General features: G+C 43.2%; 1 protein-coding gene across 1 annotated transcript in view; it reads left to right on the plus strand.

The window, feature by feature from the left end:
* Positions 1 to 27,446, plus strand: part of LOC109915751 (collagen alpha-1(XXVI) chain-like) — a 42,728-nt gene that overhangs the window by 6,576 nt on the left and 8,706 nt on the right. The window contains exons 2-8 of the mRNA XM_048612401.1: positions 1,308 to 1,428; positions 4,246 to 4,290; positions 8,854 to 8,943; positions 14,555 to 14,686; positions 20,300 to 20,389; positions 23,614 to 23,648; positions 25,286 to 25,330. Of these exons, the coding sequence (XP_048468358.1) occupies positions 1,308 to 1,428; positions 4,246 to 4,290; positions 8,854 to 8,943; positions 14,555 to 14,686; positions 20,300 to 20,389; positions 23,614 to 23,648; positions 25,286 to 25,330 (558 nt within the window). The remainder of the gene's footprint in view (positions 1 to 1,307; positions 1,429 to 4,245; positions 4,291 to 8,853; positions 8,944 to 14,554; positions 14,687 to 20,299; positions 20,390 to 23,613; positions 23,649 to 25,285; positions 25,331 to 27,446) is intronic.

A 27,446-nucleotide genomic window follows, 5' to 3' on the forward strand; every position in this document is an offset into this window, starting at 1 on the left:
GCCAGACCTGCTGAGCTTTTCCAGCAACTTTGTTTTTGAATCTAACCTGTGTATGCCTGTAAGTCTTTTTGATCTGTACATCCTTTGCTAGCTGTGATCTACCTGTACTGTTTGTAAACAAAACTTTTCACGCTATTTCAGTACATGTGACAATAAAATCAATCAAAAATCAAACAGTATCCAAAATGGTTTCCTTGTTTGAGAGGGGGATAGCCACAGGAGACTCCTGCTCTACCTGCCTGCCTCTCCTGGTAGTCACCCATCTACCTGTCTGAAGCTGCAGTGTGAACATCTCCCTGAAACTACTACATTCTCTGACCCCTGTATGCTCCTTAGTGTGTCCAACTGCTACTCCAACTAATCCATGTGGTCTAGAGGAGCTGCAGACAGACACACTTCCTGTCGATATAGTCACCAGGGACACCGAACTGTTCCATAATCTCTCACATCTGACCGGAGGAGCATTCCACTCCACTGACTGTCATCTCTGCCCCTTTAATAACTAGTAGTCTTCAGGAGAGAAAAATGTCTTAACCTCATTCTGAAGAAGGGTCCCGACCTGTAACGTCAGCTTCCCTGTTCCTCTGATGCTGCCTGGCCTGCTGTGTTCCTCCAGCTCCACACTGTGTTATCTCTGACTCCAGCATCGGCAGTTCCTGCTATCTCTTAAGCTTACCTTGTTGCTGCTCACATTCCTCCACAAAGCCAGGTTAATTCCACAAACAAAGCGATCTCTTAACATTTCCTAAAATGTTGACTCGTATTCTGTGGTCCACCAATTTCCACAACATTGTCAAAAATTCAATAACTTGTTCCATAGGAAGTCTATTTGCCATGTTAAACCCATAACAGATGGTTTGGGGTCCACTACCATCTCTATCAGTTAGTCAAAAGATTTTAACTCCTGGGCCACCAGATAAGTTAAACTCTTTATGAGGTCCCCACAAGTGATCAGGATAATGATGTTTTATCAGTGATCCCCTTCTATCCTGTTTGCCTGAAAAAGTATCTCATTCTTTCAGCATGCCGGGACCAATCCTCCACATAAGGTTTCAATTTCCCAAACAGCAGCATTTCCAATATTTTCCCATCAGAGTCTTGGAGGTAGTTCAGAAAGGTTTTAGCAGACAAATACTTGGAATGGATGGGTTATAAGGAAAGATTGGACAGGTTAGGCTCTAGCTAATTTTACGATCGGTTCGAAGGCGTCTTTGCTTCTAACAGGACGTTATTATTGAGAAGGATCAGGCTTTAAAGAATCAGTCGTTAGATGATAAATAATAACTTCAGCAGTGCTATTGTTCCAGATGTTAGAGCTGCGTCTTACAGATACTGTTGGAGTGCCATCTGCAGCCAATGAGACATCTGATGCTGCTATGCCATGGGAGAACCACATGTTCATACAAAGGGGACCACCAGGTCTGAGAGGTCAGTGCCACCATCACCACACTATCATCTCAAGCGTGATTGATCACTTTGCTTTAGGGGGAAAGATAAAATATAGATGCTAACATGAGAATGATGGGCTGCAATTTCAGTTCAGTATGATTCTAAGGGAGTAATCTGATTATGGTTAGGGTTAGATCCTGACCACTCCCTGCTTGAAGAAATGAGTTGTCCTGATGTACAGTTTGTTTCTTTTGACAGTTACTTTAAATCTATGAACAAAAAGAGAAATTGCTGGAGAAACTCAGCAGGTCTGGTAGCATGTGTGTGGAGAGAAAGCAGAGTTAACATTTCAACCCTTTTTCAGAATGAATGTCAACTCGGAACGTTAACTGTTTCTCTCTTGCAGATGCTACCAGACCTGCCAGTTTTCCCAGCAATTTCTGCTTTTGTTTCTGATTTCCAGCATTCACAGTTCTTTGTTTTTTGTTTAGTTTAACCTTCAATCTATATCCTTGGTTCTTCCACAAATGGGAACAGCTTGTTTCTGTGCCATGATTTTGAAAACCTCTGTCAAATTTCCTTTCAATCTTCTGTTCTCCAAAGGAGAACAGTCCAAACTCCTTCCATCTAGCCAAACTTCTTTACATTGAAACTATTCCAGTGCAGCTGAGAAAACTGTTTTTAAAGCAGCAACAAGTAAGCTATACTAAATCTTTAACTAACTGTAGTGTGAAGTTTTTTTTTCAAAAGATTTGTAGCTCAGGTTGTGGATAAGGTTGTAGACTTGCTTGCCGAGCCAGTGTATTTGATTGCACACTGACAATGTTGCCTAGCAGGGTGACAAAACATCTGCGATCAAACACACCGGCTCGGCGAGCAAGTCTACAACCTAACTGTAGTTTGGCTTCAGCTGGAGAATCGTGTAAGGTACAAGGCACCATGCTTTAAGAAACATGCCAAAATGATGGATGAGATGCAGAGGAGATTTACTCAACTAGATGGAGAGAGTGTGAGGAAGCTGCTGTTTTTCTTGGAACAAAGAAGTTAAGAAGATGTTCCATAGAGTTTTTCAATCACCTTGAAATAGAAACATAGAATCATAGAAGATAGGAGCAGGAGGAGGCCATTCAGCCCTTCAAGCCTGCTCCGCCATTCTTCACAATCATGGCTGATCTTCCAACTCGAGCCTAATCCTGCTTTCTCCCCATAACCTTTGATCCCATTCGCCCCAAGTGCTCTATCTAGCCGCCTCTTGAATGCAGTCAATGAGTTAAGAATAAACTGTTTACAGTGACAGAAGGGTCAGTGATCAGTAAACAATGATCTAAGGAAAAAGAATCTGAGGTGGGTGATTGTGATCATGGATCAGAGGTGAGTAGTCATGAACTGGAATTGGGGGCGAGGAGTTATGAATTGGAATCAGAGGTGAGGGGTCATGAATATAATTCGGGGTTGAGTGATTGTGAACTGCAGTGGTGCTCTCTTTTGGATGACATATTAAACAAAAGCCATGTCTGCCCTTTCAAGTGGCTGTGCAGTCAGCATGGTGGCACAGTGGTTAGCACTGCTGCCTCACAGCGCCAGGGACCCGGGTTCAATTCCAGGCTCAGGTCCCTGGCTCTGTGAGAAGTTTGCATGTTCTCCAGTGTCTGCGTGGGTTTCCCCCAGGTGCTGCAGTTTCTTCCCGTGGTCCAAAGATGTGCGTGTTAGGTGCATTGGCCATGCTAAATTGTCCATAGTGTCCAGGAATGGGCAGGTTAGGTGGATTAGCCATGGGAAATGTAGGGTTAAGGAATAGGCTAGAGGGGTGGGTCTAGGCGGAATGCTCTTTGTGGACTCAATGGGCCAAATGGGTTCCACACTGTCGGGGTTCTATACTGTAGATCCGTATGGCACCATTTTAAAGAAGTGTAGAAAGGATTGTATTTGATATTGTTACATTATTATTTGCCTCACAGTGCCTGGGGCACGTGTTCAATTCCACCTTGGGACACTGTCTGTGTGGAGTCTGCAGGTTCTCTCGTGCCTGCGTGCATTTCCTCCAGGTGCTCCGGTTTCCTCCCACAGTCCAAAGATGTGGAGGGTGGATGGATTGACCATGCTAGATTGCCCTATTGTGTCCGGGGATGTGCAGGCTAGGCGCATTAGACATGGGAGATGTAGGGTTATGGGGATAGGGTGGGATGCTCTTCGGAGAGTCAGTGCAGAATTGATGGACTGTATGGCCTCTTTCTGCACTGTAGGGATTCTATGATAACTGAAAGAACACCATGAAAACAGGTGATCAGGTCACTACTGCGGTATTATTTATGGGATCTTGCTCTGTATAAATTAACTGTCACATTTTCTGCATTGCAACAGTGGCTACACTTCAAGAAGTATTTCATTTGCCGTGGAATGCCAAGTCTCTCTTCTGACCTTCGCTTGAAAGAGGTGCAGGCTGCCTCTATGTAGCGCCTATAGCTCGGGGTATTGAGCTGTCTGTTGATCTCTGCAGCGTGGTTAGGGCTGGCCACACACACTGTGATCCTGGGGTGTGGTAGCAAGTTGCGTGGTTCAATCTGTACCCCAACCCCCTCACTGTGAGTCTGATCCTGCGATTCTAATTCCTAGCTCCATCCTGTTGGAGAGGTTTAAAATGGTCTTTAGTTGGTGTGCTGTTTATTCGAGTTCTGTGAGACAGTGTTATGGTTGCTGATGGTTATAGTTTTGAACCAATGCTCGTAGGCCTCACTGTAATTTCAGAGAATGTGAAGCCTGCAGCAGTGAGCTGCCCAGCTCCAGTAATTATAGGAACTCATCATCAGGTCAGGAGCATAACATCTCATTGAACTCTCTGGTATCTTTGTTCAACAGGAGCACCTGGACAAAAAGGAGAGCCAGGAGAGCGAGGACCACCTGGTGAGCATTCTGATGTAGGTCTCATTGCTAGGAGTTCCCAGTGCTGGGAGCTTGAATTTATTCAGCTGAAGTTGCCCACTTACCGGGACACTCGTACGACAGACCTGGCAGGACAATCAGAGAGTCCTGGCTGATCCGGAAACAAAAAGTGAACAAACTGGACATACAACCATCGAGTCTCTAGCACCACCACTACCTACACCAGCCCCACTTTCCCACACTAGGCACATAGCCTTAAATGTTATGACATTTCAAGGTTTCAGCCAAGTACTTTTAAAGCTTCTGAGGTCTCAACTACCCTCCCAGGCGGTGCATTCCCCCATCACTGTCTTGGGGGAAAGCTTTTTTCTTCAAATCCTTTCTAAACCTCCTGACTTTCACTGGAAGATTATGTCCCCTTGTTATTGACCCTTTGACTAAGGGAACTTTATATTCACTCTGATCATGCCCCTCTCAATCTTATACCTCCATGAGGTCCCACCTCAAATCACTTGCTCCAAAGAAAACAACCCAAATTTATCCAGACTCACTTCATAGCTGTAATGCTTAACCCAAGGCAATATCCTCCTCTGCACCCCCTCCTGTGCAATCACATCCTTCCTATAGTATGGTGACCAGAACTACACACAATACTTCACCTGTGGCTTGACCGAGTTCTGTACAGTTCCAACATGACCACCCTGCTTTTATAAACTATGGCATGACTGATAAAGGCAAGCATCCCATATGCCTTCTTAACTACCCTATTAACCTGTCCTGCTACCTTCAGGGATCTGTAGACAAGCATTCCAGGATCCTTCTGTTCCTCTGAGCTTCCTAGTTTCCTGCCAATCATTGAGTACTCCCTTGTTACTTCTTCCAAAGTGCATCAACTCTCACTTATCAAGGTTAATTTCCATCTGCATCAGTTTTCACCTAACCCTAACCAGCAGCATAGCAGAACTTCAAATGAGTCAGGGGGGCAGAGGTAAATGTAGTGGCCATCACTGAGGATAAAGTGCTGGGGAAGTTGAAAGGTCTGAAGGTGGATAAATCGCCTGGACCAGATGCAGTACACCCCAGAATTCTGAAGAAGATTGCTGAGGAGATTGTACAGGCATTGTTGGTGATCTTTCAGGAATCACTGGAGTCAGGGAGGATCCCAGAGGACTGGAGTGGCTAATGTAACACACCTGTTTAATTTGGGAGTGAGGGAGGCAGAAGTCAGGAACCTGTAGACCGGTTAGCCTGACCTCAGTATTTTGTAAGATTTTAGAGCCCATTCTTAAGGATGAGATTGCAGAGTACATGGAAGTACATGGTAAAATAAGGCTGAATCAGCCTGGCTTTGTCATGGAGAGATCATGCCTGACAAATCTGTTATAGTGCCATGGTAGCTCAGGGGTTAGCGCTGCTGCCTCACAGCGCCAGGGACCTGGGTTCAATTCCAGCCCCAGGCAACAGTCTCTGTGGAATTTGCACATTCTCCCCGTTTCTGCGTGAGTTTCCTCTGGGTGCTCCAGTTTCCTCCCACAGTCCAAAGATGTGCAGGTTAGGTGGATTGGCCATACTAAATTGCCCATAGTGTCTAGGGTGGGAAATTCAGGGATGGGGTAGGGGGGGGGTCTGGGGGGGGATGCTCTTTAGAGGGTTGGTGTGGACGTGATAGGCCAAATGGCCTGTTTCCACACTGTACAGATTCTATGATGAATTCTTTGAGGAGGTAATGACTAGGTTAGAAAAGGAGAGCCGGGGATGTGATCTATTTGGATTTCCAGAAGGCCTTTAACAAGATGCTGCATAGGAGGTTGCTAAATACGAAGAGTCTATGGTGTTAGGGCAGGGCACTGGCATGGATAGAGGATTGACTGACTGGCAGAAGGCAGAGAATGGGGATAAAAGGTTTTTTTCAGGATGGCAGCTGGTGCCTAGTGGAGTTCTGTAGGGGTCAGTGTTGGGGCCACAATTCATTTTACTGACTAAAAACATGTCTATCTTAGCCTAGAATGTACTTAATGATCTAACCTGGACACCCCACTGTGGGAAAGAATTCCACGGATTTGTTACCCTCTGAGAGAAGAAATTCCTCCCCATCTCCATCTTAAATGTGTAACCCTTATTCTGAGATTATACCTTCTGGTCCTAGACCCCCCCCACAAGGTGAACCAACCTCTGCACACCTACCTTGTCAAGTCCCCTAATAATCTTGAATGTTTCAATAAAGCCTCCTCTCCTTTTTCTAAACTCCAGTGAGTACAGCCCCAAAATACTCAACCCTCCTTCCATACCTGATATCAGTCTAGTGAACCTTCTCCGGATGGCCTCCAATGCCAGTATATCGTTCCTTTAGATAACTGGAACAAAACTGTTTACAGTATTCCAGCACTGGTCTGACTAGTGCCTTGTATAGTTTTAGCAAGTCTTCCCTATTTTTACCCTCCATTCCTTTGAACTAAAGACCAAAATCCATTTGCCTCCCTATTACTCACTGGACCTGGACACTAGCTTTTTGTGAAGTGTGCAGGGGCTCCCAAATCCCTCTGCCCTGTAGCTTTCTGCAGTCTTTCTCCATTTAAATAGTGTAGTGTTCCTCTATTCTTCCCACCAAAGTGTATAATCTCACATTTCCCCATATTGCATTCTATTTGTCAAGTATTTGCTCACTCACCTAATCAGTCTCAATCCTTATGCAGCCTTAAGGTTCCCCACCCCACTCCACCCCCCTCCACCCCCACCTCCTTATCACCATGTCCTCGGTCCTGAGGACCAGTGGCTGGGGTGATGGACTGCAGGTGAGTGTGACCCTGACACTACTGGACCTGGATCTCCATGGCAGCACCAATCTATCCATGGAGGCTGCTGGATGGTCACATGACTCATCGCACTGCTACAGTCTCTGGGCAGTGAGGACCATTCATCCCACATTCCTGTTCCTGTCTACTGCTCCTGTCCCTCCCTGTGCATGTGGACCAAGTCTCTGCTGACCCCACAGGGTCCTCTCCTGCCTGAGATTCAGCAGGTACCTGGTCTCTTGCAGTCCTCCAATAGCTAACTGCCTGGGCTGTTTCTTCCTTGGCCTACTGCAGGGCTGTCACAGTGAGGGGCTCACCAGACTGTGAGCTAGTACTTCCTATGCCTGCAGTTCCTACTGACCATAACAGATAAGAACAAAGGTAGGCCATTTGGCCCATTGAGCCAACTCCTAGCTATCAGGCCTAAAATAGCCAGCCTCCAGAGGTTCTTGACAAAACTGTTGTAGGAGAAGGTCCTAGTGGAATGAACTCATTTTTCAGGATACCTTTGCCACTCTGCTTGGTTCAATCTACATTAAAATTAAAGCCACCTTTGCTACATGCAGAACCTTTGCTTATATGCCCCATTTATTTCCTCCTGTGTACTCCATCCTAAGTGGGATATAGGAAACCATTTACCTGCCTTTACATGTAAGTTAACTTTCCTTGGTTTGTGTTCAAAAACGCCACCTGCTCCTGAGTGCCAGGATTTAGTAACCTAAACCATTTAAAAATCATCTACTCTTTTTTTTCTTATAACAAAAGTGAACAACCTCCCATTGCCCCACATTATACTCTATCTGTCTCCTTGTTGCCCACTCACTTAATCCCTCCATATTCCTTTGCAACCTTTGTGTCCTCCTCACAGCTTCCCATCTAACTTTCTGTGGTCAGCAATCTTAGATCCATTACACACAAACACTTCCTCAAAGTTATTAATATAGATTGTTATTGGTGGATTCCTCAACACTCCAATAATAACTGCCTCCACCCCCAAAGCAACCTGCTCACTCCTCCTTCATTTTCTGGCTTTAATCAATCCCTTCTCCGTGGCCATATAACCTAAGGGCCTGTATCTTATGCAAAACCTTTTGTGTGGCACTTTTCGAATACTTTTGACTATCTAAGTATACCAGATCTACTTAATGCTGCTAGATTGTTTGAATTACATCCTCAAACTATGCTCTTAGTGGAGAGTTACTGGTGCAGTGGTCATGTCACTGGGTATTAATCTAGCAGCCCAGGTTTATACTCAGGGACATGGGTTCAACACTCACTATGGCAGCTGCTGGAATTTAAATTCATCTTATTAATTCATTTTTTTAAAAAAAGCAGAGTTGGAAACTGAATTTCAATGCTAGTGGACATGAAACTATCATCGGTTGTCGTAAAAGTCTTTTCAGGGAAGGAAGCTGCTGTCTTTACCTGGTCAGGCCAATATATGACTCCACAGCAATGTGATTGAACTTAACTGCCATCTGAAATGGCTGAATGAATCATTCAGTTTAGGGGCAACTAGGGACAGACAACAAATGCCGGTGAGGCCCAAATCCCATAGATGAATGAACATAATTCCCTTTCATAAATCCGTGTTGATCAGGTGGTCAAGTGTCATTGTGTCTTTAATAATGAATTCCGGCACTGTTCTGAAAGAGATGGGATCGAAGTGGTCCAATTGGACCAGCTTGATCGGGTAGAGTAGAAGTTGAATTAGATGGTGAGTGTTGTTTAATTCCATAGTTTAACTGTGTTCAGCGTTCCTCAGTGAAACATTGTGGTTTTTCTATTTCAGGTTCCCAGGGACTACCTGGCCTTCCTGGACCTGTTGGTCCCCCTGGGAAGATGGGGGAAGTGGGTGAGGCAGGGACACCTGGACGAACAGGTATATACATTCTGTAAGCATAGAACTTTGGCATAAACTCATAGTAACAGTCAGCCAGCACAGGATGGTCCTCAGTCAACACTTACAGCTCTGAAATGACCATTGATGAAACACATCCCACATCAGTTCCACTCACAATACTGTGCTATGTTCCAGTTTGCTAGGATTGGGGTATTAGTCTCTGCACTCTCTAACTGGTTCCAGGAATGGGTGGTGTTTTCATAGCAGCACCAGTCCAGTTAGAGATGGCATGGATTAGTTGAGCTAAAGCTTGGAGTTTCAGGTGGGAAGAAGGGAAGGATGGGTTTCCATGCCTGCTCTGAATCTTTAAACCTACACATTGTGTCTCTTAGGCTGCAGAAGTTTCCACTGAGTGGGAATCTAATCCTGGGGGAGGGTCCTAGGACCAGAGGACATCATTTCAGAGTAACGGGTCACCCGTTTAAAACAGAGATGAGGAGGAATTTCTTCTCTCAGAGGGGAGTGAATCTGTAGAATTCTTTACCATAGAGGGCTGTTGAGGCTGGTGTTATGGACCAGACCAAAGCCCCTCAAAATATATTAAGAAGATAGCGTAAACCTTTTAAAGGCAAGTGTAAGGTGTTGTGTTCCGGATGCAATTTGATTGGTCATACTACCAGGCTTAAAGCAAAACATACTTTATTCTTGCACTATAGTTAAAATACAGACAAAATAAGAAAGAAAAATTGGCATAACGAAATATCGAAATACTTAACAAGATAATGTATACATGTTAACTATGACTAGTTAGCTGTTCCAAGATATTAATATGCCATAAACAAACCCTTGGCAGAGGCAAATTCAGTAAAACAGATTGCCTCACAGGCAACATTTCTCTAATACAAGTGGAAAGAACATTAAATGAAAATTCTAAGAGAGAGAAATAACTCAAGCATTTTGCTGTAGCAGGGAGAGATGTACAGCAGCTTCCAAACACCAACAGTTACTGAAAGTTTAACTAAAATCCAGGTTCTGTAGGAGCTTGACCCCATCCTTCTATGCTGCTTCTATTATTCCAACATTTTAAAGAGAAACAAAGCTAGCTGCATTGCTAGGCACAGAACAGACAGCTTGGCTCCAAGTTTACAACACTTGCTTTCAAAAGAAACATGACAGAACAAATCTTTCTTAGAGGCATGTAGAGTCATAGAGTCATACAGCACAGAAACAGACCCTTCGGTCCAACTTGTCCATGCTGACCATATATCCTAAATAACTCTAGGCACATCTTGTAACATTGGGTCAGTAAGTATATTCAAGGCTGAGGCAGACAGATTTTTACTTATTCTTAATTGCCTTTCTTCGGAGAGTTATTGACTCAAATACATGGAATTTTTGCTAAGACAGAAGCCATAGCCTTTGGGCCACATGGCATAACAGGTACAAAAGGGAGCAAAACAATGGAGGCCTTAGAGGAACATAGGAAGTGAAAGGAAAGGCCTCATGAAGGCAATGAGGAGAGCAAAGAGGTTGCATGAGAGAATGTTGGCAGGGAAGATTGGAGAGAATGCCAAGATGTTCTAGAAGTATAAACAGAGGACCTATTAGGGACCAAAGGGGCAACCTGTGCATGAAGCTGGAAGACATTGGTAGAGTCTTTACTCAGGAGAAGGAAGAGGATGGAAGCAAACAATTTGAGAATATGGACTGTGAAGTTCTGGAGCAATTGAAATAGGGAATGAGGAGGTTTGGTGGATTTAAAAGTAGAGAAATCCCCAAGTCTGGATGAGTTGTATCCCAGACTGCTGTGGGAGACAAAGGCAGGAAAATACAAGGGGCCCAACCTAAATATTTAATTCCTCTCTGGCCACAGTGGAGGTGCTAGAGGACTGGAGGGCAAGTAATGTGGAAGAAGGGTGATAGAGATAGACCAGGGAACTATAGACCAGTGAGTCTCACATCAGTGGGAGGGAAATGATTGAAGAAAATTCAGAAGGAGAAAATTAATTCCCATTTAGAGAGGCAAAGTTTGATCAGGGATTGTCAGCATGGCTTTGTCAGAGGGAGGTCATGCTGAACAAATCAGGTGGAATTTTTGCAGAGGTGACCAAGTATTTAGATGAGGGGAATGTAGTTAATATTTATATTTATATGTAGTTTATATGGATTTCAGCAAAACCTTCAACAAAGTCCCAAATGGGAGATTAATGAAGAAGGTCAAAGCTCATGGGATCCAAGGTAACTTGGTAAGATGGATCCAAAATTAGCCTAGTGACAGGAGACAGAGGGTGGTGGTAAAAGGCTGTTTGTGGGACTGGAGACTGGTGGATCAGTGCTGGGTCCCTTATTGTTTGTGATATTCATAAACAATGTAAATGAGAATGTGGGAGGGATGGTAAGAAAGTTTGTGGATGACACAAAGATTGACCAGATGGTTGACAGTGAGGAGGAAGGTGTTAGGGTTACAGAAGGATATAAACAATTGGTCAGATGAGCAGATCCGTGGCAGATGGAATTTAACCCTGATCGTTGTGAGGTGATGCACTTTGGAAGAAGTAACAAGAATAGGGAGTACTCAATGGATGGCAGGAAACTAGTAAGCTCAGACGAACAGAAGGATCTTGGGATGTTTGTACATAGATCCCTGAATGTGACTGGACAGTTTAATAGGGTAGTTAGGAAGGCATACAGGACACTTACCTTTATCAGTCATGCCATAGATTACAAAAGCAAGGAGTTTGGAGCTGTACAGGCCACAGCTGGAGTACTTTGTGCAGTTCTGGTCACACGCTATAGGAAGAATGTGATTGCACTGGAGGGAAACGAGGTGTTAGGGGATGGAGCACTTCAGCTATGAGGGGAGGCTGGATAAGCTCAGGTTGTTTTCTTTAGAGCAGAGTAGGCTGAAGGGGAGCTGATAGAGTTATGTAAGATAACAATGGGAACAGGCAGAGAGGATAGAAAGCATCTGTTCCCTTTATTTGAAGGCTCAATAACAAGGGGGTATAATTTTAAAGTGAAAGGCAGGAGGTTCAGAGGGGATTTGAGGAAAAAGGTTTTCATCCAGAGGATGGTGGGGATCTGGAATGTGCTGCCTGGAAGGGTAATTGAAGCAGGAAGCCTCACAAACTTTAAAAAGTACTTGAATGATCACTTGAAGTGCCATAAGATCCAAGACTATGTGCCTAGTGTGGGAAAGTAGGACAGCTGTAAGTAGTGGTGTATTTTTGGCAGTACAGACTCAATGGGCCAAAGGACCTCTTCTGAACCGTGTGATTCTATGAAGCTCAACTTCTTAGAGAGCACCATTCCTAAGGCCACCCATATCCTCCACTATAAAATTGCTGCCTCCGCTCTCTCAGCTCATCCACTGCTGACACCCTTATTCATGTCTTCGTCAACTCTAGACACAGCTATTTTAACACTTTCCTAGCTGCTCCAATCTGCCACCAGACATAAGCATGAGCCATCATCATAACATGCAGCATGTCTTGGTCACCCCTTCCCCCCTACCTCTGCACCTACACTGGCTCTCTGTCAGGTAGCAGGTGACATTTTCATCCTGTTTTTAAATCCTGTATGCATCTTGCTTCGAAAATAACAAGGTGTAGAGCTGGATGAACACAGCAGGCCAGGCAGCATCTGGACCCTTGGCCTGCTGTGTTCATCCAGCTCTACACCTTGTTATATCAGACTCCAGCATCGGCAGTTCCTACTATCTCTGCATCTTGCTTCTCCCTAGCTCTTTAGCCTTCACCATGCCTACGAACCAATGAGACATCTGTGCTCAGGAAGATTTCTGTACCCTGCTGGTTACACCTTTAAAATAGATTTGTTAGGCATGATTTCCATTTCATAGTACTATGTTGGCTCTGCCAAACTATTCTGTGTCTCTAACAAAAGATTCTAGCATTTTCCCTACTTATCTGACTTTTCTCTCTCAGTGTGTCTCAAAACAGTAATATTTCGATTATGTTCTTATTGTGGTATAGCTCAGAGTAAATTGAGACAATTTGTTTTCTGTGGTGATCTGCAATGGTAATATTCTGCTGCTGATGTGTTGGAAACATTTAATGTGTCTTTCTTTCACCAGTTTCTGGTTCACTTGGACATTAATTGGTCTTGATGAAATGCTGGGATCGATGAGAGATCTGATGAAACCAGTAACAAAGAAATGGCATTCTTTGGTCTTATTAAATGTGGTTCAGATGGTTTAACAGAAGAGATTTGGTGATGTGCCTCTAGAATTTATAAATTGTTAGTTTACTTTTATTTTTTCATATCTTTCCTTTAAACTTAAGATTTACACCTGACATGAAATGGATCAATTTTGAAGTTTTTATATCGATTGAGCAGGAATGAAGGATGGGGGGGCTAGAGTGGATCAATGGATGCCTGTGCTATCTCTGAGCCAGAATACACTGTGCTCAAATCCTACTCTAGGTCTTGTTGGCTGTGAAAGCACCCAGCCACCAGTGAAAGCAACCCAGTGGGAATCTGTGTCGATACCCAGCTCAGATAAATGCTGAGGATGAGCAGCAGGAAGCGTGTGCAACTGCTCACCAAATCCAAGAAACAAGAGATGAATGGTGAGCAACCAGCATTGCGGTAAACCATTGGTAAAAGCTGTTGCAGAAGCAGAGTGGTGCATTTTTACAGTTCTTGCCTGAAATACAGTCCAGATTGAGTATGAGACACAAGACATCAATGTAGGGTGGAAGATATTTGTAGTAACCTCACTGGATATTTGATGGAAGACTCCAAGACTATTATTGGATCCCTGTTGTAGAACCTGACATGATACTGGGTCTCTGTTACACAGGCTTCAGCATAATTCGAAAACAATTCCATGTTGATATTTCTGCTCAGTATTTTCCCCACCTTACATTTCTCTCTCCTCTATATCTTTATCTGGCTTCCACATTAATGAATTGAATCTCAGCAACTCCCTCCCACATTCTCCCCACTCTCTGGGGAAAGATGCTTCTCCTGAGTATCTGTTTGATCTATGACTGACTATTTTATATTGATGACTGATACTGCTGGCTTCCCAGATAAGAGGAAACATTTTATCTATAATGAGAGCAGAGAATGCTGGAGATACCCAGCAGGTCTGGCAGCATCTACGGAGAGAGAAACAGATAAGGTTTCAAGTCCGGCATAACGCTTCTTCAGAGCTTCAGTTTCAAGGATCCCTGGATTCAGAATGTTAATTCTGTTTCTCTATCCACAGATACTGCCAGAATTGCTGAGTTTCTCCACCATTTTCTATTTTTATTTCAGATTTCCAGCATCTGCAGTATTTTGCTTTTATAACATTTCTTCTATGTCTGTCCTAGCAAATCTCTTCATAGTTTTAAAGACTTTGAAAAGCCATTTCACAGATTTTGTCAATGAGAAAGTTTAGCCTTTATTTTCCTTCCTGGCATTTTGATGCTGTGTTACTATATATCTATAATGTGATTTGGTGCAAGAGTGTAAAGTGAATCTCTTCACTTAATCTCTTATTATCAATGCTGCACAATCAGACAATGGTCCGCATTAGTTGGCAATGCAGGAATCAGCACCAGCAGTGAGAGGGGAACATGTTGATCTCTGCTTCACTTTCTGTTGCAGTTCAAGCCACTTTTAAATTTGTTTTTCGTTTCAGGTGCGATGGGACCTCGAGGACCCCCAGGTCCAAGGGGATTCCCAGGAGAGACGGGACTGCCAGGCCCACCCGGTATCCCAAGCTTCACTCAAGATGTCCAACATAGCTTGGGTTATCCAGGAAGTGAACCCAGTAGGTCCAAGGCCTGTTCTTGCTCTTTCAGTAGAGAAGCATTATGTAGAATCTAGCCCTTAATGTAGAGAGCAGGGTATACAGCACACTCTGAAGTTCCTAGGCAAGGTACAGGAGCTCTTTGGTTAGAGAATGAGCAACAACCAAAAATCTGACATCAAAGCAAATTGCTTGTATCTTATTTCACAATTAATTCTAGTTACTGTTCTGTTTTCAATAATGCTTCTTTCCAATCAATTCAATGCAGTGATATTTTACTGGCAGAGGTACAGGACAATTGTTTAGACATAAACAGGACACTATAGTATCATTCATAGATAGAATCCATACAGTGTGGAAACAGGCCCTTTGACCCAACAAGTCCACACAAATCCTCAGAGCATCCAACCCAGACCCATCTCCCTATAACCCATCTAATCTATACATCCCTGAACACTATGGGCAATTTAGCATGGCCAGTCCAACTAGCCTGCACATCTTTGGACTGTGGGAGGAAACCGGAGCACCCGGAGGAAACCCTTGCAGACACAGGGAGAATGTGCAAACTCCACACAGACAGTCCCTGGTGCTGTGAGGCAGCAGTGCTAACCACTGAGCCACCGTGCCACCCATCACTGAATTCTCCACTGTCAATATCCTGGAGGCTATCATCAAGCAGAAACTGAACAGGACTCGCCACATAAACACAATGGCTACAACAACAATTCAAAAGCTAGGAATACTGCAGCGAATAACTCACCTCCTTACTCTCCAAAGCCTGTCCACCATCTACACGGCACATGTCAGGAGTGTGATGGAATATTCCCCACTTGGCTGGATGAGTGCAGTTCCAACAACACTCAAGAAGCTTGACACCACCCAGGACAAAGCAGCCCACTTGATTGGGATCACATCTACAAGCATCCACTCCCTCCAACTACACTCAGTAGCAGCAGTTTGTACCATCCACAAGAGGCACTGCAGAAATTCACTAAAGATCCTTCGAAAGCACCTTCCAAACCCACAACCATTTCCATCTAGAAGGACAAGGACAGCAGATATATGGGATCACCACCACCTTCAAGTTCCCTCCAAGCCACTCACAATCCTGACTTGGAAATATATTACCATTCCTTCACTGTCGCTGGGTCAAAATCCTGGAATTCTAACCCTAAGGGCATTGTGGGTCAACCCACAGCAGTTGAACTGCAGCAGTTCAAGAAGGCAGCTCACCACCCGCTTCTCAAAAGCAACTAGGGACAGGCAATAAATGCTGTCCATCCAACAATGCCCACATCCCACAAATGAATAAAAAATAATTTCTAAATGACCTGCTATTTCCTCATTGATAATGCATACTAATATTTCTGTATGACAGACGTTAGGCTATAGTTTCTTGTTTTCTGTCTCCCTGCTTTCTTGAACAGTACTGTAACATTTGTGATTTTCTAATCCTCTTTCCAGGACCTCAGGAATTTTGGAAGATTACAACCAATGCATCTACAATTTCCGTAGCCATGTCCTTTAAGGTTCTAGGATGCAGGTCATCAGGACTAGAGTGTTTGTCAGCCTTTAGTCCAATAGCTTTCCCAGTACTTTGTCTCAAGTGATCATGACTATTTTAATTTCCTCTCTCCCTTTTGCCTCTTGGGTTCTTGGTATTCTTGGAGTCTTTTTTGTGCTTTCTGTTCTGAAAATGGGTACAAAATACTTGCTCAAAGCCTTTGCCATTTTCTTGATTCCTATTGTTAACTCCCCAGTCTCTTCCTCTAAGGAACCAATACCCACTTATAGCTACGGTCTTCCTTTTTATATATTTGTAGAAACTTTTACAATCTGCTTTTATATTTCTTGTTAGTTTACCCTCATATTCTAATATCTTTGTCTTTTTTTGTAAATCAGCCTTTGCTTGTTTATAAGATTTTCCCAATCTTCTGGCCTGTCACTAATCTTTGCATCATTGTGCAGCTCTTCTTTCCATTTGATGTCATCCTTAACTTTCTTAGTTAGCGACTGATAATGCAACCTTTTCATAGAGTCTTTTTTTCTCAGTTGGCTATGTCTTCATTGATTGTAATAAAATATAGTCCTTAAATGTCTGTCACTGCTTATCACCCATCTTGCCCTTTAAATTTTTTTCCTAGTCCACTACAGGCAGCTCTGTTTTTGTAGTTTATAATTTCCTTTATTAAAATCCTACTAAGTGATCCCTGCAGAGAGATTCCTTTACTATGAGGATATTAATTAATCCAGTCTCATTTGACATCACTAGTCCCTGAACATTCTATAAAAGCATCTTGAATATATTCCATGAGCTCAACCTCCAGGTTCCCTTTGTCAATTTGATTTGTCCAATCTTTATGAAAATTAATATCTGTAATGTTGATTACAAAATCTTTCTTATAAGCTCCTGTTAAGTCTTCTTTTGTACTGTATCCTATAGTGTAGCTACTATTGAAGGCCTATAAACTACACCGACCAGTGACTTCTTTCTTTAGTTTTTTATCTCCACCCAAGTGACTCTACATTTTGATTTGATACAAACGAACCAAGATCATTTCACACAATTGCGCTGATTTCATTCTTCACTAGCAGAGCCACCTTATTTCTTTTTCATTTCTTCCCACCTTTGAAATATTCAGGTCCTAGCAGTGTACACCTTGCAACCATATCTCCATTATAGCCATATCACATCTATTTATTTCAATTTGTACCATCAATTAATCCGTCTTATCTGCATGTAATCAGGTAACGAGCTTTTAATTCTGTCTTTTATACCTTTCTTTCCCCTATGACCCTATTTGCTGGTGCACTCTGTCCCTTCCTGTCACACTTCTGGTGGTCATTTCTTGTATTGCTGCCCGGCACTAGGCTTTCTTCTTTTGCAATAATTTTTCAAATATCTCCTCTCATGATTCTTCCCCCCCAACCCCCCTAGGTTATTCCCCTCTTAGTAACTCTTCCCCCACCCTATTATTCAGTTCAAAGCCCTTTCTAACGCCTTAATTATACAATTTATCAGGATACTCATCTCTGCAGGGTTCAAGTGAAGGCTGCCCTGGTAGTACAGCTCTCTTTCTCTCCAGTTCTGATGCCAGTGGCCCATAAATAAAAACTCATTTATCCCATACTAATTTGAGACACACATTTAACATTCTTATGTTATTTACTCTGTGTCAATTCGCTCACAACTGACACAAAAACAAATTTGCTGGAAAAGCTTAGCAGGTTTGGCAGCATCTGTGAAGAAAAAAACAGAGTAAACGTTTCAGGTTCGGTGCCCCTTCCTCAGAACAGGAAGGTTCATAACTGAGGTAGTAATCCAGAGATGATTACCTTTATGGTCAGCTATTTACTTGCATCCCAAACCGTCTATAATTCCCCTAATAGAATCCCTTTCTTAGTCCTATCTATGTTGTTGGTAGACATGCATTGTAGCATTGTCTGCAGCTCAGACTCCAGCCCATCAGCTCTGAGCTGAGGTTCCTTGACCTATAGACGCTTACTGCTGATGTGGTTACTGAGGATCACACTGGGGTCTACCACTGCCAGTCTGCAGCATCAATACATCACTGCCATCTTTACTTGTTTTATTTAACTAATATTGCAAGTTTAGAAATATCAATCAACAATTATTAGTTTCACTAGAAAAGCTGCAAATTAAACAATGTTTATATCTACCCTGTATGAGTTTAAATATCTGCTCAAGTTTAGAGAAAAAAACGAAACCTTTAAGTCTGTGTTTAAAGATAATCAGGACAGTGGGTTTAGTGGTACATGGGACGGTGTATTTAGAAGTACACTGTCTGATGTGTTTAGACTTAAAGGTATTTAGGACAGCGCGTTTAAAGGTACATCAGACTGTGTTTATAGGTAGAATTGTCAGTGTGCTTAGAGATATGGAGAATATTGTGTTTGGATGTATACAGATGTGTGTGTTTAGAGCTGCACACAATCTAAAGTAGAGGGACATAGGAAGATGTGTTTGGTAGCATGTGGTCCATGCGCCTAGATGTATGAGGAATGGTGTGTTGGGAGATACACGGAGCAGTGTACACAGCAACAGAAATTGCCAGAGAAACTCAGCAGGTCTGGCAGCGTCTGTGGAGAGAAAGAAACTGAACAGGAAAAGTTGGTATTTATGCTGGTGACAGGGGCTCCGGCGGCTGTGGGGAGGAGCGGGGAGGGGGAGTGTGGAAGAAGGAACGAGCAGATAAATGGAGACGGAGCGCAAGGAGAAAGACAATGAGGCAGACAAAGAGTTGGTTGCTAGAGAGCCAGGTGAGAAGAAAAACTGATAATGGGGACAATGAATGAATAAAAATGTGTTGGCTGCACTGAAAACAGCATCATGACAGCACCTAGGCTGTGGGACTGGGTAAAGGACAAAGATGAAGGTGTTCAGGCTCTAAAATTATTGAACTGAAAGATTCCAGAACGCTGCAGAATCCCTAAGTGGAAAATGAGTTGCCGTCCTTCCAGCTTGCACGGACGTTCGCTGGAGCACTACAGCAAGCCTTAAACAGAGATGTTCACCAGTGAACAGGGTGATGTGTTGAAGCGGCAGGCAACTGGAAGCTCAGGATCATTTTAATGGACAGAACATAAGGGTTGTGCAAAGTGATCACCCAGACTGCACTTCGTCTCCCCAATGTAGAGGAGACCACATTGTGAGCTGAGTTTCTCCAGCAATTTCTGTTTTTGTTTCTGATCTCATATTCTAGTTCATTTTTTTACGGTCTGCTTAGGGTTATGCGGGTCAATGTGGTTAGGGGTATGCAGATCGGTGTGTTTATGGGTACACAGGTCGGCGCGTTTATCGGTACACAGGTTGGCGTGTTTGAGATAGGATTGTGTGTTTAGAGGAACAAGAGGCAGTCTGTGTAAAGTTAGCTTATGTGTCTCAGTGTTTTTCCTACCATTCTTACTGCACAGGTTTTAAGGCTAAATTCCATAATTCTGCTCTTGTTAAAGGCTGAGAGGAGTTGAAGGGATGTGGGTCAGGGGATGATCTCTGCATTGCTTCTCTGCTACAGCTTTGAGCTCAAGTCTGAGGAACTGCATAAAACAGGATCAGATTTGGGATGAAGGTGTTCTGGTGTGGCTCACAAATGGGGCAGGTGACTAGGAAAGGATGTAGAATCAGGCAATGGGCTTGCTGCTGATACCAACATCTGGTTCCTATGCCAACTAATGTTTCTATCTCTGTGCAAGATCTGGGTGAGGGGATGTACAGGGGAGTGGGGTCATATCAGAGTCCCATAGTGCAGAGGGAGATCTCCTGGAGGGGAGTGGGGGTCTTCTGGAAGAGGTGTGGGATCTCCTGGAAGGGATATGCTGGAAGGGGTGTGAGGTCTCCTGAGGGGATGAGGTTCTCCTAGTGCATGTGGGGGCCTCCAGTAGGGAGTTGGGGTGCCACAGTTAGCGATGAGATATGGCAGGATTCTGGGTGGTGGTGCTGGCCATTAGCCCAGGTTTTGGTGGGTATCAAACAGGCCAGTTAACCTACATAGCGACACTGAGTGGACGGCAAGGTAAGGGAGAAAAGACGATGAGAATGTAATGATTACAGTGTCAAAATAGTGATGTTTCACCCGGTTACTCAATTTAATTGTCTTTTCTTCCCTTTTCCAGCCGAAATGCCAATTTCTGCCACCAAGACTGAAACTTTCCTCAGAGGCCTCCCTGGTTCCCCAGGGAAACCAGGCCCACCTGGAATACCAGGTAATGTTCACTCTTACCTTTATGAATATCCCAAGGAGGTTTTTGTTTTGTTAAGCAGCTGGCCGGTTGATGAATGTGTTGCTCAGACAGCTCAGGTTGATCACCCACAGTGGGAATGCAGTGGCTTATAGAAAACAAGTGATTTTAATACTCCAGGGGTGGTGAAATCAAAGGGAGGAGCCATTCTGGGTTCATATCCTCACACCTTGTGTGCCTAGCCTCAGACATATCATCATCAGAAGACTCAAGCTTTCATTAATCCAGGTTGTCCACACAAAAACAGGGTAGATTGGAGAGGAGTCATTCAAGGCCCAACATAGCAACAAGCTTCAACATGTCTCTGTTAGAATCTCAGAGCAGTAACCACGTGATTTCCCAAGTAGAGACAATATATGGTGCCGAGAGATGGTGAGAGTAGAGATGGGAACGTGTAGAAAGTGGGATTGAAGAATAACCAGGGAATTAAGTTCAAGAACAAATTTATATAACAAACTGAGGAGCCATGAATAAAAAGAAGGAATTACTTGCATTTATGTGGCAACTTTTCCTATTTTTAGGACATTGAAGCATTCTTTCACAGCCAATATTGCAACTCTTGAAGCGTTGTCATTGCTTTACAACAGGAACAACATCAGCTAATGATCACCCAGCAAGAAACAGCAATGTGATAATGAGCAGATGTGGTGTTGGGTGAGGGATAAATATTATTCGAGACACAACAAGTAACTTCCCTGCTCTTCTTCAAAGGGTGGGGAACATTTGGAGACTTCTCCTGAAAGCATCATTTGATGTTTGGTCAGTTGTGAATTTTAAACCAGCTATCAATAAATTTTTGTTATAAAGGTTTAGGTCACCTAAACTGTTTAGATGATAGAACTAGCACAAGAAGATAAATGGCCTCCTGATCAGTGTGTTTGAGGGAGATGGAAGTAAAGTGGATGAATGGAACAGCAAAACAGGATAGCCATTGTTGAATTGAACGAAAGAACGGGAATGAGGGATTGAATGGCCCATTTCTATTCCTAGCTTGATCGGAGGAGATGATGTTGAGTGGTCAGAAACAAGAGCTGCATTCAACACAATAATAGAGATTTCACTTCAAACATATTTCCTTGCTGCAAAATGCTTGGGCTATCTTGATTTGGGAAAGGTGTTACATGAATGGAAATGGTCCATTCATTCTTTATGTTGTCAAACATTGAGTATGAGCACTGTACGTCTTTGTTAGTGGGAAGAGACTTTAATTCCTCCCCTGCTCTGATAATATCCAGGCTTGGGCTAACAAAGGGCAAGTAACATTCGCACCACACAAATGTTACGCAATACCATCTCCAATAAGAGACAATCTAATCACTGCTGCTTGATATTCAATGGTGTACCATCACTATATCTCCCCCCATCAATGTGCTGAGGGTCACTGTTGAGCAGAAACTCGACAAAACTCACCATATAAATACTGTGGCTACAACAGCAGGTCAGAGGCTAGGAATACTGTGGCGAATAACCCACCTCCTGACTCCCCAAACCCTTTCTACCATTTTCAAGGCACAAGTCTGGAGTGTGATAGAATATTCCCCACTTGCCTGGCTGGCAACACTCAAGATGCTTGACAGCTTCTGGCCAAAGCAGCTCACTTGATTGGCACCACATCCACAAACATCCACTCCCTCCAATGCTAGTCAGTACTCCAACACTCCAGTGTGAACTATCTACAAGATGCACTGTAGAAATTCATCAAGGCTGCTTAGATAGCAGCTTCCAAACTCACAACCACTTTCATCTAGAAGGACAAGAGAAGCAGATACATGGGAACACCACCACCTGCAAGTTCCCCTCCAGGACATTCACATCCTGACTTAGGAACATTGGAACAGGAGCAGGCCATTCAGCCCCTTGAGCCTGTTCCACCATTCAATGAGATCATGGCTGATCTGTGGCCTAACTTCATATCCTTTAAATCTTTGCTTAACAAAGGGGTTAGCTTCAGTCATACGTACATTGAGAGCCAGCCAGTAACCAAACACTTGTTCATGGTCAACTAGAAGACAGCTTGGTGCATACTGAGGTTGGGACTGATATAATTTACATGTTGCCAGTGCAGATTTGAAATTGATGACTGATCCAGCATCCACTGCTGTGGACAAGATGAGAACGCCAAATATGTACCACTCTTTGTGATGGGAAATGCTTCCTAACATCTTTCCCGAATGATATGGCCCTAATTCTCAGACTATGCCCAGACTATAAATTGGAAATATATCACTGTTCCTTCAGTATCACCACGTCAGAATCCTGGAGTTCCCTCCCTAAGAGCTTTGTTGGTTTACTTAGGGAATGTAGACTGAAGCGGTTCAAGAAGGCAGCTCGCTCCCATCTTCTCAAAGGAAAGTAGGTACAGGCAATAAATGCTGGCCTGGCCAGCAATGCCCAAATTCCATGAATGTATAAAACTTCCTCTTGTCAAATAATGAGTTCTGGAAGACTCTTATTATTCTTGTTCTGCTTGGGAAGGGCTGGAATATCCATTTTTGATACTTTACCTCTTAATACCTGAATGGAATTTTTAGCCGTGACTCTAAAGCAGCCATATCTTCCAAATTTTCCAAACTCCAAAATGCTTTCAAGAGTTGCTATGTCAATGCTAGTGCCTGCTGGAGAGCTAACAGCAGATTTGAGACTAACCCTGGGCATTCAGTTTTGCTCCCTCTGGTACACATTAACCTTACAGTTCCATGGTGCACTGTCAACATGTAAATTATATCAATCCCAACCTCACTCAGCACCAAGCTGTCTTCTAGTTGACCATGAACAAGAAGTTGGTTCATGGGTGGGTCTCAATGTATGTATGACTGAAGCTAAACCTTTGAAAGGTTTGTAAATAATTACAAGTGGGTGGCCTCTGTTCAGGCCTGTTACTGACCAGATATGGACTGCATTTCCTGAAAGAGCTGCAGTTTCATTAGACACTGTGTGGAATAGTCGCTAACTGCAAACTTCCATCAAGACAATATTCATGGATAAAGTAGCCACTGAGCTGAATGTAAATGTGAAAGTTAGGAATAACCAAAGGATTAACCATGATTAATCAAAAAAAGCAAATTTAGTCCTAACTGAGTAATGAGTAAATGAGGAAGGAACTACAATTATTCTCCAATAGTTGTTTACTTTCTATTTGTAAGTTAATGGTTAAAATCTCAGTGTTTTGTTGTTGATTGTCTATATAGGGCTTCCTGGACCCCCTGGAGCTTCTGGACCAAAAGTGAGTCATCTCCCAATACATTGCTCATTCACTACATTGACTCTCGTAGCAACAATACTCCTATCTCATTGCCATTGCAGAGTAAGTTCCCATTAATTCATGGTTTCAAGTTTACCCAGTGATGGTTCATTGAAGATTCTCCGTTCAGCTAATAATTTGTTACACCCTGGCTTGGTCCCACAATGAGCAGCTTTCCCTTGCACTCCCCTCCTATGAGGAACAGTGTGGAGGTCAGCCTGGGCTGTCAACCCAAAACCCATCTGATTGACAGGCCAAATTAGTTTGGATTGCTCAATTAATGAATCACTGACAGGGACACAATAGGCCAAATGGACACCTGTGTGCTGTAAACACCTCTGGCTCCCCTCTGGTGCAGTCCCTACCACCAACTTAGCCTTTGCTCAGGGACATCCAAAGGTCAGTTGAGAAGACTTGTTGGGGGTGGGGGGGTCACTGGAGGTTGCAGATGGGTGTGATCATTGGTGCTGGGTGGAAGAATCACAGAATAGTTACAGTGTAGAAGAAGACCACTTGTCCCATCATGCCTGCACCTGTTCCAGGTGGCTGGAAGAATGCTGTCTCCCATTTCTTACCAGTCCCATACCAGGTAATTACTGCCTGCAAATGTAACTTTGGAAAGCTTCAAGTAACCCTGCAATAATCCAGTGACTGGAGATCTGATGTTATGCATTTAACCATCTCGCTATAAAACCAGGAAGTTGATTAGAACATCTAAAGTCAGTTCCAAACTATTTCTCGACGCAGGCTGTCCAATTGAGAGAATTGGGCAATGTCCCATTTCTATACAGTGCTCAGTGGTTAGCACTGCTGCCACATGGCTCCAGGGACCTGGGTTGGATCCTGCCTCGGGCGACTGTCTGTGTGGAGTTTGCACATTCTCCCCGTTTCCGTGTGGGCTTCCTCCAGGTGCTCTGGTTTCCTCCCACAGTCCAAAGATGTGCAGGTTAGCTGGATTGGCCATGCTAAATTGCTGATAGTGTCCAGGAATGTGTAAGTTAGGTGGATTAGCCATAGGAAATACAGGGTTACAGGGATAGGGGGTTGGATCCAGGTGGGATATTTCTTCAGAGGTTTGGGTGTGGGCTCGATGGGCTTGAATCGCCTGCTTCCACACTGTGGGGATTCTATGAAGGGGTGAGCTAAGTGTCTATTATCAATGTCAAGTCAGCTGGTAGCGATTCGGACTCGGAATCAATCAGGTATCGGGGCTTCAATCCATGCTGCAGGTGATTGCGCAGGGCATTCAACTCATTCTGAGCGGTTGCTGTAATCTTCCACTTATCACTGTATAGAAGGGATGTTCCTAGCTATGTCTCAGTTGGGAGCACTCTCACCTTGGAGTCAGGACGTTCAGAGTTCAGGCCTTACTCTTGGACAGGAGCACAAAGTCCTCAATCGGCTTCCAGCACAATATCCATGGGGTGTCTGAGGGTTGTCCTTTTGCAGACGTATTGACCAATGCACAAGTCAGCAGTTACAATCTAGGGACTGGACAGTATGAAATAAGCTGCCACTTGACATCAGCTGTTCCCCCTTGAGAGCTTCCATTTTAGTTATACTTACTGATCATTCACTGTAAATAATATAATAGTGTGTGTTTTATTGTTCAATTCCAGGGCAACCAAGGCCTTCCTGGTCTGAAAGGAGATCCAGGTGACAGAGTAAGTGCAAGCTTCTGATTTGCTGCAGTAAATAGAAAGCCCTATCTTTGGGTAGGGGTCAGTTCACTTGCTGTATCCACCCAATGCAGCACATGATCAAATGCAGGAGGGAAGGATTCATCTCTTTGCAACAGATTGTTGGGATCCAGTACAGATGGTAAAAGTTTTCCCAATGATGAATACTTTCTACTGATAAAGAAAAGGAAGATTTTCATTTATAATACTGCCCCTCACAACCACTGGACGTCACAAGTGATTAACAACCAATGAAGTACTTTTCAAGTATTTGCTAGTTTTAGTAAAAACACGTAGGCACAAATAACCTCATTTAATTCTTTAGGTAACATTAACTGGGAGGAGGTAGTGGTTGGGAGAGCTGATGGCCTATTGTTATTATTGCTGGACTGTTAATCCTGTTCATTTAAAAACCGAAAGAACTGCTCTAAATCAGGAACAAAAACAAAGTTGCTGGAAAAGCCCAGCAGATCTGGCAGCATCCGTGAAGGAAAAAACAGAGTTAACATTTCGGGTCCAGTGACTCTTCCTCAGAACTGATGGTTGCTGGGAAACCGTCAGTTTATATGCAGAAAATAGGTAGGTGGGTGGGGTAGGGAGTAAACGATAGGATAGAGCCCGAAGAGAGAGAAAGACAGTTGGACAGACAAAGGATTTGCTAACAATCAGGCTGGGAGGGTGAATAGTTGTTAATGGGGATTGTTAGTGACTAACAATAGGGGGTGTGTAATGGCCGGCTATGTTGTTAGTCAGATAATGCAGCAACTTGTGGTCAGGCATTGTGAAATTCTTTAACAAAATGAATCCTTTCAACTTTGTAAGCTTGGATTGGTAAGGAGGTAACACTTGCCTTTCTAACTCTTCATGATGGTTGGATTTCCATACGTGGATTCAATCACAGCCAATTTGGGAATGTGCTTCTGTTGTTTCTGTTTCTCATCTTTCTCCATTATGTCTACTAGTTTTTCTCATCTTTCAGTCCATGAGTTAGCTCCTTTGTTCCATAATCTGGCTGGTGTAAATTTAACAAAGCCAAGGGGATTCATTACAGGACCAAATTACCGCAGATGCTGGAATCTGAACTGAAATCAAAAAATGCGGGAGATCACAGCGGGTCAGGCAGCATCCATGGAGAGAAAGCGAGCTAATATTTCAAGTCTCAATGACTCTTCATCAGAACTTGAAACATTAGCTTGATTTCTCTCTATGGATGCTGCCTGACTTGCTGTGATCTCCAGCATTTTTTGTTTACAGTTGGGATTCCTTACAATGTGTATAGACTTGCATATGTGGGTCTAAGAATGTGAAATGAGGCAAAGCCATTCTGGGAAGGATACACAGGGGAGCCTCATGCAATAGCAACCTCAACACATTAAGGTTCAATGATTGAGAAAGGTTGAAGTAATACAAGATAAAACCAATAGCCAAAGGTAATTGTGGAGGGAAGAGAATGAAACTTGGAAAGATAAACTAAAAAAGAATAACAAAAAGAAGAGTAGTGCAGCTACTTTATTCGGTTAAAGTTTTGCAGAAATATAACCAATCAATGCTAAGCTAATCAACAGTGAAATACCATGAATTAATAAAGAAATAGGGGTAAAATTGAACTTAAATAGAGATTTAAACACTTGTAAACACAGGCAACAAGAGAAAGGATGACACGATGTGAAATGTCAAATCAACAATCAGAAATGCAAAGTGAAACGATGAAATTAAACTATCAAGGAATGTAAAAATAAACAGTGTAGTATTCCACAAACTCAGAAAGAACGGTACATGAACCAGGATAGGAATACGGCCAGGTGGTACACACAGCTAGTGACAGTGAAGGGGAAGAAATTTGAATAGTTTGTTAATAGATTCTGTGGAAATTTTAACATTTAAAATGCACTTTCAGTGGCCCATCGATAGAATCACACAACAGGATTTTACATTTTCAAATTATTTTGCCTCAGTATTTACCAGACAGAATATGACAATATAAAGGATGATAAAGACAGAGATAAAAGAATGGAGATAATTGCTAATTATGAAACTTGGAGGATAAAGCCCCCAGTATGATGGATGACATAAACCCATATTAAAACATTAGGGATAGTAG

This window comes from Rhincodon typus, chromosome 26 (assembly GCF_021869965.1).
Source record: "Rhincodon typus isolate 14 chromosome 26, sRhiTyp1.1, whole genome shotgun sequence".
Classification (NCBI taxonomy): Eukaryota; Metazoa; Chordata; class Chondrichthyes; order Orectolobiformes; family Rhincodontidae; genus Rhincodon; species Rhincodon typus.